This window comes from Thunnus thynnus, chromosome 21 (genome assembly GCF_963924715.1).
Source record: "Thunnus thynnus chromosome 21, fThuThy2.1, whole genome shotgun sequence".
Lineage (NCBI taxonomy): Eukaryota > Metazoa > Chordata > Actinopteri > Scombriformes > Scombridae > Thunnus > Thunnus thynnus.
In genome coordinates this window covers 10,158,050-10,172,303 of record NC_089537.1, presented here as the reverse complement: position 1 = coordinate 10,172,303, position 14,254 = coordinate 10,158,050, and the positions used below count along the sequence as shown (strand labels likewise).

General features: G+C 38.2%; 1 protein-coding gene across 1 annotated transcript; it reads right to left on the bottom strand.

The window, feature by feature from the left end:
• Positions 1-54: 54 nt before the first annotated feature.
• Positions 55-14,205, bottom strand: LOC137172878 (transmembrane protein 236-like). Its single transcript, XM_067577464.1, has 4 exons — positions 10,881-14,205; positions 10,552-10,624; positions 9,680-9,803; positions 55-9,072 (listed from the first exon to the last, which is right to left on the bottom strand). The coding sequence occupies exons 1-4, from the start codon at positions 11,150-11,152 to the stop codon at positions 8,345-8,347; spliced, it is 1,197 nt and encodes a 398-aa protein (XP_067433565.1). The 5' UTR covers positions 11,153-14,205; the 3' UTR covers positions 55-8,344.
• Between the last annotated feature and the right edge of the window lie 49 nt (positions 14,206-14,254).

Sequence of the window (14,254 nt, the reverse complement as noted above, 5' to 3'; positions counted from 1 at the left end):
AGTTACGGTTGGTCAAACCACAGCGATTTCAGTGAAAGAGAGGAAAGCAGGAGGTGGGAAGCAAGTGATCTAACTATTAAGCTATAGCTGAAAGTCACCAATGACAGCTTGAAAAAAACTTATAATAGAGTGAAATTGTGAAAGGTAATCCTGGTAGGATGACAAATCTATTTTTAATAAATTAAAGACAAGAAAGAACTGGATGATGAATTTTGGCAAACAGTTTATCTACGTGTTTGATCAGCAGGCTTTATTTTTGTTACTGTTATAAATAGCCCTTCAGTGTCTGTGCTAAATCTGTACCTGGATAATGAACCTAGAGAGCAGATGCCAATCATCAAGATGATTCAAGTTTGACTTTAAGTATGTTTCAGGAATGAGAAGAATGTGACATTTTCATAATGACTGTGCCCGAATGAATGAGGTTTAAATGAGGTTTGCTGATGTGCAGGTTTTGTGAGATAGTAGCCCCCAGAAGGTCTGAGAAGCTTCGGGTGAGGAGTGCAATGATGATACAAGTCAGTAGAAAGAGAGGACAGGAGGAAATCCTGCTTCCTATTGGGGGAAGTGAGTTGAGATCTGACCTGTTTGGCCTCAAACTGCAGGGATTCCCTTTAATGCTGCTCAGACAAATAGAGTTGGCCATGTACTTGTGAAATACCTGTCTCTTGTATGCTCAACTAAAGAGTCTATCTCTAAACAATAAACAGTTTATTTTAATGAAAATGTATTGTAACTGATCATTTATCTTATCCCCAGTCTTGTGATGGTGAGGATGCAGTCATGGTGTGCATTTCTTTGTTTATTGACATGCATTCCTGTGCTGTAATCTTGTGATGTTGAACACAACAACAAGGCTCTTTTCAAGTAGTAGAGGAAAACGATCATATACTGAAAAGTGGATGTAATATCATGAATGTATGTAGAATTTAATGCAATCCAGTACAACAGCTCAGCAATAAAAACTAACTTTTTTTCAACTTATGATATTGTTTTGATGGCATACTTTCTTCATCATCACATAGGTTGTACTGTAAGTTGTTGCAGGGCTTTTGTGTTGAATTGCATTAGATTAAACAGGTGTAATGATATTCAGTCTGAGTTGATTTTGTGCTCTGGACCACATAGGATTGCTGGAAGGGAAGTAATGAGAATGTTTTGCAGAATAATGACAGGAAACTCTTTCTCTTGGGGAAGGAGTGGAAGAAATGAGATGAAATTCCAATGTAAAAGGGTAAATGGAGGCCAGAACCTTACACACATACTGTAGGTACAATTAAATCAAAACTGATGCATTCTACATGCATGATAAACCACACAAGTGAAACATATATTTGAATGATTTTCTTTATTAATCTTACCAAAATATATGTATCAATGATACAAACTCACGCTTTGTTTTCCTTTAGTGGATAGAACTTAGCAAAAAAAACCTAATATAAACAACATTGATTCATCTGTTACACTGCACTTTATGATGGTAGAAAAAAATCTGCTATAAACTCTTAAGTGACATAACAGGTACATTCTCAAAGTGCTATGGTTGGTGAGGGTGAGGGATGTTGAGTGGTAAAAAAAATAACTTTGAACATGAAGGTATTAATAAACACAACATACAATATAGTCATTTCACAATTAATGTCCTTTATGGGAAAAGATTGCCTAAGATCTCCCTTTTGGCCTGTGAAAAGCACCACCATGCATTTTAACAAAATATCTCCTCTGTGCAGCATACACAGATTTGTTCATCTGTACTCATGTGGATTCGGTTTCACGAGCTATTCGTAAATTCACCTCTAAATCTGTGCGTAAAGTTCTTCTTAGTAACTACTAGTGTCAAACTAATGATTTACTAAATCAGGTTACACCATCATAATTTAAGAAATGTCTTAGCTAGTAGTGTGTAAACCGTTTGCTAGGAAACAACTAAACAACTAAGTGAAGTTGTGTTGTTGGTGTTTACTCCTCACTCAAAACGGGTCATATATCAGCAAACCAACGTTAGCTTGTCAGTTGGTTCAGTTAGCTTAACAGTTACACCTGGCAGTTACTACTACAACTAATCACTAATGCTACATATGAGCTAGTTTATGTGGTGCGACCCATACTCCAGAGATATGTTAATCTCCACTTAGTAGACACTTAAATATACCAATCCATAAGTTTGTGTTTAAGTCGTTTTGAAGTTCTTATTAACTACTAGCTAGTTTAAACCTAGTGAATTAAAAATTAAGTTGTATCATTAAAACTTAAAAAATGTCTTCTAGTAAGGACTTTAATAATGTGTAAAATAGTTGCTAGGAAACTGTAGCGCCGTTCTATTAAAAGCAATCAACTAGCATCACAAACTGTAACATACAGGCGCCGAGGGATAAACATACAATCTTTGGAAGTGCAGATATGATTTTGTTTTATTTATAAATGCATTCATGAAGAAATGTGTGTTTCAGTTAGTAGTATTCCTTAGAATTAATGGGAAGTATACGATTATGCTAACGTGACTTGCAGTATCTGGTTATTTAGCTTAGTCCACTGTTAGCATAAGATTTTGTAGTTTGAGGTATACTGTGTTCTTTCTTTATATATATAATTTTTAATCTTCCCAGACTTCATTTTCAAAAAGCATTTTGACCAAGTTTCAGATATATTGATAAATTTTCATTTCAATTCTTTCACTCTTTAATCCAAACCGATATTGGAAAGCTAACATTAATTTTGTTAGTTAGCTAGTTCAGTTAGCTATGCAACAGTTACACCTGGCAGTTACTACTACAACTAATCACTAATGCTACATAAGAGCTGGTTTAAGTGGTACAACTCATACTTTAGAGATACGTGAATCTCCCAACCCAGTCTAACGGCAGTTCATAAAATAGTCATGAAATTTCATCTACAGTTTTGTGCACATGGACAAATATCCATTTTTTCATGACACTCAGCACGACTTTCAAACTAATGTATTTCAGTTGGAAATATGCTTATCCCTGCACCATGTCTTTTTTTTTCTGTCAGTTGGGACTCTGAAGCACAGAAGCTGTATTGTTTTTTCTCATTTGTTATTTATTTTTTAACTATAACTGTGACATTACTCAACATTTAATCACAAGATTGTATCCTTGTTTTTATTTCTTTATTATAATTTTAACAATACAGTCAATGGTCCTCGTCAGTCCGGTGGGAGGACCGGAGCTTGTGTGCAGACAGTTTGACTGACAGACCCACTGAATATGACAGTGTAACAACCAAAGAAGCAGGATTAAAATCAGAGTTGTTATGAAGTTTTTATGAACTGTTAAGTGTTGTTGAGTGAGTGAATTGGGCTAGCTAACGCAGGTTGAGTCCCAGTCTGTCTGCGATGATGCATCAGCTGGCTTTGTTCCATTTCTAAGAAAGGATCCCTGATTAACTTTTACACAGCTCCGTTGATACAGATTTAATAAGCTTGCAAACTGTTGTATGTATTTTTCTCAGTAACACTGGTGGCAGCAGGTGCTAACAGGCTTAGCTAACAGTGTGTTAGTGGCGTTACATTAGCAGCAGCTGGGACGGTCTGAACGGAGCGGAGGAGCCGTATGGTTCCCACCCTGAGCGTGATATCAGATGAAAATGGTCGCCATATGGGTCTATTGTATTGTGGGAGGTTGGCACGTTTGACTCCTGTTTTGGCTAAAATATCTGAAATAAACTGACATCTTAACTTTTTCTTGACACATATCATCTAGATGTAGTGTAATTGCTTGTTTTACTGTCCTAGATATTTGATATATTCAGTAGATATATCTTCTTACAACCCTATTTACAACCCTTAACTTGAAGAACTACAACTGTGTTGTAGACTTGTATCAAGCTGTATAGTGCAGCTCTAGGGAATTGTAGTTTTTAAAAAATATTAGTGTTTTTCCTAGAATTGGAAGTTATAAATACTGAATTGAGAATACACTGAGGAGTTTAAGGGGATGGTAAACACATTTGTGTAATCAGATTTTAAATATCTAATTGTTAAATGAGTGAACATTAATTTTAACCATATTTTACCCATATTTAACAGTGCTCCCAGTTGTTGACTATACTCACATAATAGCTGAGGTCAAGCGCTCTCTATAACAGTTGGTCACATGTCTGCAGCCCTTTTTGTTGCTGAATTATAAGCTTTCAAACATGCACCAAGGTCAAGGTGCAAAGGTCAGTATTTCAATGCAGGAGCCATGTGGAATCTTCATACTGACATATGTTACTCTCCAGGTTAAGACCTTTCCAATGTTGTATTTGGTTTAGCTCTATGGCAAAGTTTTAATTTTCTCATTTCATGGACACAAGCCATCCCAGGCCTAGTTTGAGAGCACTTTGAAGGCCCAATATATAAAATGAAGCTTGTTTGTTTGTTTGTTTTTTCTTTTTAGTTGAAATAATGACCAAAATGAGTCACCCTCAGAGACTGCTGACAGTCTAGGGCATTACTACAGGTTTGGAGGAAGGCCTGAAGTGCTTGGATTAGGGTTAGGGTTAGGGTTGAAAAGACCAACCTGTTCTCATTCCCAGGTCGTTAATTACCGACGCATGCATAGGCTACTATTTACACAACCCTGAAGATTTTTTGTATCTTTATGATTTTTGATTTTGGGATTTTATGTCAGCACAACATACAGTAGCCCATTCAATCAGAATCTGTTTCATTAGCCAATGCAAAGCATGCAAAGAATGTGGCTTGGCGTTTGCTCTCCAAAAACATAGAACAATACAGAAGAAAAGTAAGGTAACAATAATGAAATAATAATTAAAGTAATATTAAAATCAAATTGAAATTTTAAATTCTATTTACAGACTGGAATAGTAATAGTTTTGAAATGGGATTTAAAAATTGAAATGAATATTGACTGTACAAAGGAAATATGGATAGTACTATGAACAAAGAAATGATGTGTATGAAGGTGACGAGCAACAATTAAATGTGACGTGCATAAATAATTAAATTATGTAACAGTGGAGGTTGAATGCAATACACAATGTAAAGTCCAGTTTGATGAAATACATTAAAGTGACAAGTGCAGGGATTAACTGAGGGACCTTTTCTTAACAGAGATAGTGGCGTTTGGATTTGGGTTGCGGCGGACGGCTGCAATTTGAAATGGAATGAAGCCCACTGACAGCAGACAACCCAAAACAGTAGTGGATCGTGCAAAGTCCGCCCATGACACAATGCTCTTCCCCTCCACTATCAAAAACTCACAATAAAACTTTATTTCTCAGAGTTGAAGGAGAAATAATTAAAACTGATGGCCTTAACATTAACCTAGCGTATAGTTAGAGTTATCAAGGACACTTTTGTGTTTTTGTGTTAAAAAATAAAAAGATAAAGATATCATTAAAAAAGTAACGTTAATATGGTGAGGAAAATAGGCTTCTGCTGGTCCTCTGGTAAGCTGGTCCACCCACCGGACTGACGCGGACCATTGACTGTAGACTACTGATAAAATTAAAATAAGAGAAGTAAAAACAAGGATAATATCTTGTGATTAAATGTGCTTCCAAGTCTTGACTGAAAGAAAAAAAAAAAAAAAGTGGTGCAGGCACAAAACATGCTTCCAATTTAAATACGTTAGTTTGAAAGTCATGCTGAATGTCACGAAAAAAATGGAAAAATTTGTGTCCATGTACATGAATAGAAATAGATTAGCTAGATTAAACTTCTTCACAAACTGCCATTAGACTGGGTTGAATCTCTACTTAGTAAATACTTGAATTATATCCATAGGACGCTAAATCCATAAGTTTGTCTGTTAAGTACTTCTGAAGTGCTACTAACTAGTTTAAAGTAGTGAATTGCAAAAATTCGGTTGTATCATTAAAACTTGTGAAATGTCATCTAGCAAGGACTTTAATGATGTGTAAAATGGTTGCTAGGAAACTGTGGCACTGTTCTATCAAAAGCAATCAACTAGCATCACAAACTATAACATAAAGTAACTGCCAAATAAACAGTTGTAGGGGGAATCCATTTCAATGGATAAATATACAATCTTTGAAAGTGTAGATATGACATTGTTTTATTTATACATGCATTCATGAAGAAATATGTGTTTCAGGTAGTAGTTTTCATGCAGTTTAGAATTAATGGGAAGTATACAATTCTGCTAACGTAACTTGCAGTATCTGGTTATTTAGCTAGTCAACTGTTAGCATAACATTTTGTAATTTGAGGTAGGCCTATATTGTGTTCTTTTTTATATAATTATAATTTTTAATCTTCCCAGACTTCATTTTAAAAAAAAGCATTTTGATCAAGTTTCAGATATGTCCATAAAATTCTATTTTAATCCTTTCACTCTTTAGTCTAAACCAATATTGGAAAGCTAACGTTATTTTTTTCAGTTAGCTAGTTCAGTTAGCTATGCAACAGTTACACCTGGCAGTTACTACTACAACTAATGCTACATTAGAGCTGGTTTATGTGGTGCAACCCATACTTCAGAGATATGGAAATTTCCACTTGGTAAACACTTAAATTATATCTATAGGACACTAAATCCATAAGTTTGTGTGTTAAGTCCTTAATGAAGTTCTTAGTAACCTCTAACTAGTTGAAAACTAGTGAATAACAAAATTAGATTGTATCATTAAAACTTATGAAACGTCTTCTAGTAAGGACTTTAATAATGTGTAAAATGGTTGCTAGGAAACTGAAGCGCCTTTCTATCAAAAGCAATCAACTAGCATCACAAACTGTAACATAATTGCCAAATAAAACAGTTATAGGGGGCTGAGGGATAAACATACATGACTTTGTTTTATTTATACATGCATTCATGAAGAAATATGTGTTTCAGTTAGTATTTCTGCAGTTTAGAATTAATGGTAAGTATACAATTATGCTTCCCATTTTATATTATTTCTTCCATAAAAAAATACAAAACTGGAGTAATTGTCTTTGGAGCCAAGGAAGAACAATTAAAAGTCAGTGCTCAGCTTCAATTGGTAATGTTAAAAATCACAAACCAAGCCAGAAATCTTGGTGTAGTCATAGACTCAGACCTGAATTTCAACAACCACATTAAGACAATTACAAAGTCAGCCTACTATCACCTTAAGAATATATCAAGGATTAAAGGACTCAGCAGGATTTGGAAAAACTTGTCCATGCATTTATCTTCAGTAGACTCGACTACTGTAACGGTGTCTTCACAGGTCTCCCTAAGAAATCGATCAGATAGGTGCAGCTGATTCAGAATGCTCCTGCTCGAGTCCTCACTAAGACCAAGAAAGTGGATTATATCACTCCAGTTCTCAGATCTTTACACTGGCTTCCTGTCTGTCAAAGAATTGATCTCAACATACTACTATTTGTTCATAAAGCACTGAATGGTTTAGGGCCAAAATACATTTCTGATTTTCTGCTACATTATGAACCATCTAGACCTCTCAAATTGTCTGTGACAGGCCTGCTTTCTGTCCCCAGAGTCAAAACTAAACATGGAGAGGCAGCTTTCAGTTTTTACGCACCACATATCTAGAACAAACCCCCAGAAAACTGCAGGTCTGCTGCAACTCTCAGTTCTTTTAAATCAAGGCTGAAGGCTTTTCTGTTTACTGCTGCCTTTGGTTAAATCAAATAATTATTCATTTCTTACACTGCACTGTAACTTTTATTCTTGTATTTCATGCCTGTCTTATTCTATTTTAGCTTATTTTTGTTTTCTATTCTCTTAGCTATTTAATGACTTTTTTCATGTATTTAAATGTCATTTTATGATGTGCTTCTTGTTCTTTGTCCCAACACTGCCAATGTAAAGCACTTTGAATTGCCTTGTTACTGAAATGTGCTATGTAAATAAACTTGCCTTGCCTATGCTAACGTACCTTGCACTATAGCTTAGTCAACTGTTAGCATAACATTTTGTAATTAGAGGTATATTGTTCTTTTTAAAAAATATATTCATTTTAAATCTTCCCAGTCTTCATTTTTAAAAAAGCATTTTGATCAAGTTTCAGATATGTCATTAAATTTTCATTTTAATTCTTTCAGTCTTTAACTAATATTGGAAAGCTAACGTTAATTTTGTCAGTTAGCTAGTTCAGTTAGCTACGCAACAGTTACACCTGGCAGTTACTGGGTTTAAATATTTAGTAACAAATCTCTGTGTAAGAATAGGTTTATTTGGGTGACCCATTTTAATTTAGTGATGCTTAAATATCCATTTATAGCTTACATTATAAGCTAAGTTTGAAGTTATAGAGAGCTGGTACTACCGGCTCCTGACTCCTAGTATCCTACATTTCCTGATTGTGCCAACCTATTACTTCTACCACATCTTTAAATGTTTCGCCGTCTTTGCCTGAAGTGTTGATCTCAAAAGAACATCCTCTCTGTGTTGAAGACCCTCAGCTTGGTCATGAAGTTGAAATAGACGAAGGCCAGGCAGACCAACAGGTTCTTCATCAGATAGAGTAGGGGTGTGACAAAGCCAAAGAAGGCAATGAGGCCAATACGCACAAAGAAGAAGGGCAAATCCTGCAGGGCCACTCCTAGTGAGGAAAGCAGGGGGCTGTGGGGCATGACCACCACACGCAGGCAAGACAGGTAGCTGAAGATATAGATGGGGAACACCCAGCCTGAGTAGTAGACCAGGGGATGTCCTGCCACCCTCACCATCTCCACTGTATCCATCCAGAACATAAAGCTGTCCACAAACACGTCAGCTCGGGCATCACTGGCACACAGGAACCGCAGTGGCCCTGCATAGGCGTATGGAGATATGCGGTACGCTGTGGTGCTCGCTGAACGTGAGCTCAATCCAGAGATACTAAATGGTCTTCCCGCATTACCTGGTACACCTGGAACTGTTCCATTGGTCTCTGGTCGAGCCCCAGCTCCGTTCTGGTTTCTGTCACCAATTTGGGTTGCTCCGGGTGCTGCGGGAGTGGGCTGGGCCTGCCCGGGTGCAGCTGGCCCGGGCGCAGCTGGCCCCGGTACAGCTGGCCCCGGCACAGCTGGTGTGACAGGTGTTACTGGTGTTACCTGTTCCATGTGTGTGAGGACAGCGGAGGGGATGTCAGTCTCTCTCTCCATGTCACTACCTGGAGAGAGAAAAGGAAAGATTTTCATGACAGCAGTCCCGTTAAATCAGATTATACAGAGCAAAGCAAAGCATAATTTGCATTTGCTTATGTTTTTTTATCTTCTTGTGGTGTTGGTGTTTATGAAAATTAACATACATGACAAGAATCATGATTTTCAGCAGAATTTTATTTTGAACTCAGTTGGACCAAAATTGAATAATGACTGAATAATCTGCTTCCTTGGAGCAAAACTTCATGAGTTTTCACAAATCCACAAACACCGCAATCACGTCAATGCTTTTTTACAGAAAAACATTGCTGCAGATTTGTCAATTCAGCACTGTGTTATGAGAAGTAAGCTGGTCCAACATATTTCCTGCTCATTTCCACAGTTGTTTCAATATTTCTCAACTGTGGGCACAACGCCAAAGAATAAGAAGTTCAAATTGGGTCTCTAAATCATTCTGGATAAATTATGTAAATAACTGTTAGCTGTATTTGTTGCCTCCGCGCTCCTGTAATGTAAAGCCAGGCTGGTATCGCTATAGAAATTGGCAGAGGAAAGTTCAGGATCTATAGTTCTCAGTAAGTGATTTGTGTAATGTGTTCAGAGAGCTGCGCTCACCCTGGCCCGTCAGTCTGCAGTGGCGTATCCTTTCCACAACGTCAATACAGATGAGAGAGAAGAGGACTAGTGATACAGGGAGTTCCGTGAATGTATCATGTTTGATGTTGTTATTTATCTGAACCTGAGTAAATAACCAGAAAATCATGAACATAACATTTTGACCAGAATGTATTTACTTACTTCCAATCAGTATAGGACAACAAGGGACCTTTGCACCAAGCATTTACATCAAATTGACTAAGTTTCTGACCTGCTTTAGTTCTGGGTTTGTGGGCTAAATCACTTGCAGCTCTGGTATTTGCCTGAGTCAGGACTTCATACCAACACGACACAGAACAAAGCAGACAAGTTGGTCATCTTAGCAGAATTTATGGCTCTTATGTAAAAGACACCAGATAAGCAAAGGCCCAAAGGTCAGCTTGGGCTTTAGAAAGTGCCACATAAAACTGCAAATGGGACCTGGTCTGCAGCCAGCGAGGAAGTGAAAATGTGCCTCATGCACAGATGATTTGACAGGGGCAGCTTGGACAGGAAGAGGAACCAAGCTGCTTATCAGTAGCTCCTAATCCATAAGGCTGGATATTCCTCCCCTGAGAACCAAAAGGTTCCTCACAAATCATCACCTTTATTTCACTCACAGAGGCCTCACATTGTGAATCTACAAGATTTATTCCATTTTGGTCCCAAATGTAAAGTTGTTCAAAGCAACTTCTTTGGATGATAAACAGTCATCCAAAATAACTACAAAGGGTCTTCAATAACAGACTTACTGTTACAAATATAGCAATATAACGGTCAAAGTTCATGATCAGAGTGCAGATAAATTGATGTAATAAAACAAATGACAAACAATCCGCAACATGTTGTACCTCAGAGCTGGCGATGAGAAAGGCAAAGCAGGGTAATGTGGACAGGATCACATATACGAGGGCCACAGGCCTCCTGATACAAAGACAAAGGAAAGGAAAGACAAAAAAGTAAGGAAGGAAGACAAAGGCAGTTGCAGGATTTGCTAACTCATGATATTCACCAGCCAAGTGCAGTCCAGACCAGCTACAGGCCTGTTCAGGCTCAAACCAGCTGGTCAGGTCTCAGTCAGTGCCTCACTGGGATCCCAGCTGCTGACCAAACACAGCTAAGACCTCCCATGCTAACTCCCAAGGGCCCTGACATCAGGACAAAGGCAGAAGAAACTCACCACTTCTTCCTCCCAATGAGAAACTTCTTTTTCACAAAGACCATATACTTCAGGGGTACCCAGACCAGCAGGGCGGTGGTGGTGACATAGGCAATGGAGGAGGCCACGATCAACCAGTAGGCCGTGCTGCCGTCACCGGGGGGTTGCGCCGAGGTTTTGACCTTTGCTACGATGACGGCGAACCTCTGCATGACGATGAAGAGTGGCACGCACAGGCCTGCAAACTGCAGCACCTCGCACAGGGCGAACTTCAGCGTCCTCCCCGAGCCCATGCTGTGGCAGTTCAAAAAAAGAAAAAGAAGGGAGGGAGACAGGGGCTGTTGTCGCAGTGAGGCGACCCCTGTCCCTCTGAGGGCTGGTCAGGCCTCGGACCAGTGCATTGTCTGCCTCCACTAGCATTTTCCACACACCACAGCCCTGGCTCTCTGCTCACCCAACTGCTTACACTGCAGTAGGCATTGTGTAACTTGGTGTGACAGTGATGTGACTGGCCCTTTACTCTTTTTATATACAGGATACAAACATAGATTGTCTAACTCTGCACCCTGAAGGATGCGTATGTACAACAGGCATCTCAGTGGGATGGTATAGTCTTGGCATTTCAATCAATGATTTTGAAGCTAAAATCCCATTTCATCAATCTGCTAGACACAATAGACCACCTATATTATTATGAGCGACTAAAACACAGGTATGCCTTATATGCTGCCTGACCATTCTCCAATTCCAGGAAACATACGTGGACATGATAACACCCACAGTAAAAGCAACGTCCAAGGACTAGCGGCTGTAAACCTTTCAAGACAGAAAACCTACTGGCTCTTCTCATATTTATACGCTGCCATCTAGTGGCAAAATGTGACAACTGTAAAATGCCAGAAGCTGCAAAATGATGAAAAAATATTAGAAATATATCAGTAGTGCAATCACAGTTTTCTTTCTACTAATTCAACATGGTCATTTTTCTCAAATTCAGATAAATCAATTAAGACTTATTTTTTCTGGGTAATAATGACAGTGATGTGGACTGGAAAAAAGCCAGATACAGGCCCTCTGTCTTGCCAACCAAATGCCTAAGCTGACATGATGGATGAACTGCTTTTATCAATGGTCTCTTTAGTTAAAATACTAGTCAGGAACCTATGTGGTCATGTAAATTCAAGCCAATGATGAAGTGAAAATGCTGTTGTCTTGTGCAGTCTGGATCCGAAAACCTGAAACAGTTGGACTTTGTGCTGCTGTTTCTGACCTGACACCTGAACAATTGATCGAGTATCAGTCGTCTGTACTATATTTGGTGATGTGTTTAGTTTACACACATTTCTACAGGGCATCATTAGAGGAGCTAATTTTGGATTCTGCATTGATGCAGTTTGTCAGGCAGTGCCTCCATGAGGGCAGATCTCAGACCGATACAGATTAATACCTGTGCAGAAGGAAAAAAGGAAAAAATTATGGCCAGAGAAGTGATGGAATTGATTGACTGGAAAGCACTGGACTGCATAATGGAGTTGGCGATTCTTCCTACAATTGAGGAGCTCGGGTCAGCTTGAATACGTGACTGACAAACCCTGTACTCTAAAACCAAAGCCCATCAATAATACAACAGGCCTCTACTCCACTAATTTAATTATAATTTCCTTGCTAAGACAAGGCTTGAAGCTGTGAGGCAGTCAGACTTTTTCAGACAGGTTTCCATCTACCACATTCAGGTAGAGGGCCTGAAAGGACCTGTGTAAGAGGAAAGGTCTTCTGCAGTTTAAAATTATAAACAAAATCATATTAGTTGCCTTGTGGCTGTTTCCAGTGTTAGTTGTGAACAGCTTAAAATGTTTAAAACTCTAGTTATCAGTCTGTTTTTTGCACTTAAATCAAATAGGCCTATAGTAGAAACTTTGACCTTAATTACTGTATATTGTTTACCAGCGACATGTATGGATAAAGGCAATATTATCCCATTTCAGAGTTGCAGCAGTAGCAGGTTCAGCAAGGTGGTTAACTCCTGTCAAAGCATTGATTGACACGAGAAGTAACAGCAGCAAAAATTTTGCCTATGTGCATCATCTACAAGCAACAACTATTAGACTATTAGATTAGATAACTATTAGATTTTGCAATTTCTGCAACCAGCAAGAAATAAGTATCACAGCTGTGTTGTTTTCTATCTTATAGTTGCTATGTATGTTTGATTAAAATGTCAACACTTGTTACTAGTATGAGATGGGAGTCAAACTGGGCATATTAAAGGCAAACTGTTGTACTCACCAGGCTGACCTCTGAACCTGTACGTTTTGCTGCTGGTCACACCAGTATCTACATGCACAGTGAAATTCATGTGTTCTAAGAAATATTGAAGCTTGGTGACACAGTGACTACTTGCAAGGTAGTGGTAGTTGGTTAACTACTGTAGCTTGTGCCAGCTTCCTGGAAACATGCTATTTTCTCTGTACTGTGCTGCTTACTGTGCCTAGTCATTTTGTTCTCAAGATTTTACATCATTTCTTTCAATAAAGAGTTTTACTGAAGAGGAAAAACTGCTCTCACGCGATCGAGCTTGCTAACTGCTTGCTAGGTTTGGTAGCTTGGTCGCTACTGGTGATCCTACCTTCCTGTCTCAAAATTGTCTGTAAACCATTCCTCTTTTGTGAAGCAGTTCAAACCCTGACATTGGAGGTTAGATAAAAGTGGATGGTAAACACAGTAAAAGGCTAATAGCTTCCTCAATTTTGGACTCTCCAGCCCTCCATTTCCTTCAAAGTTCAAGGCTTGCTATTGGTCAAAGGTGTAAATTAGGGCTGTAACTGACGATTATTTTCATTATCAATAAATCTGTTGATTATTTCCTTTGATTAGTCGTTTGGTCTATAAAAAGTCAAAAAATTGCGATAAGTGTCAACCACCAAAGCCAAGGTGATGTCCTCAAATGTCTTGTTTTGTTCCAGCCAACAGTCAACAATCCAAATATATTCAGTTTACTATCGTTGACGACTAAAGAAACCAGAAAATATTAATTGGTCTTATATTATATTCATCCGAGAGGCTGGAACAAAAGAATTTTGGCATTTTTTTCTTAAAAAAACAAACAAAAAAAAACCAACTTTTGATCAATAGGCAAAATAGTTGGCGATTCATTTTCCGTTGATCGATTGTTAATTGTTGCAGCTCTACATTTCTCTGCATTATTGTAACTTGATATTTTTCCTCGAACATGAACTGTTAATTATTTATAGGTATATAAATGTGATTTGAAGGAGGCTCGGTTTAAAAAAAAAAATCATATCTATTTGAAATTGATTTGGACCCCCAGAATAAAGGATCCACAATTCCTATAGCACTGCCCCTGTACTGTAACAACACTGCTTCTCGACTCTATA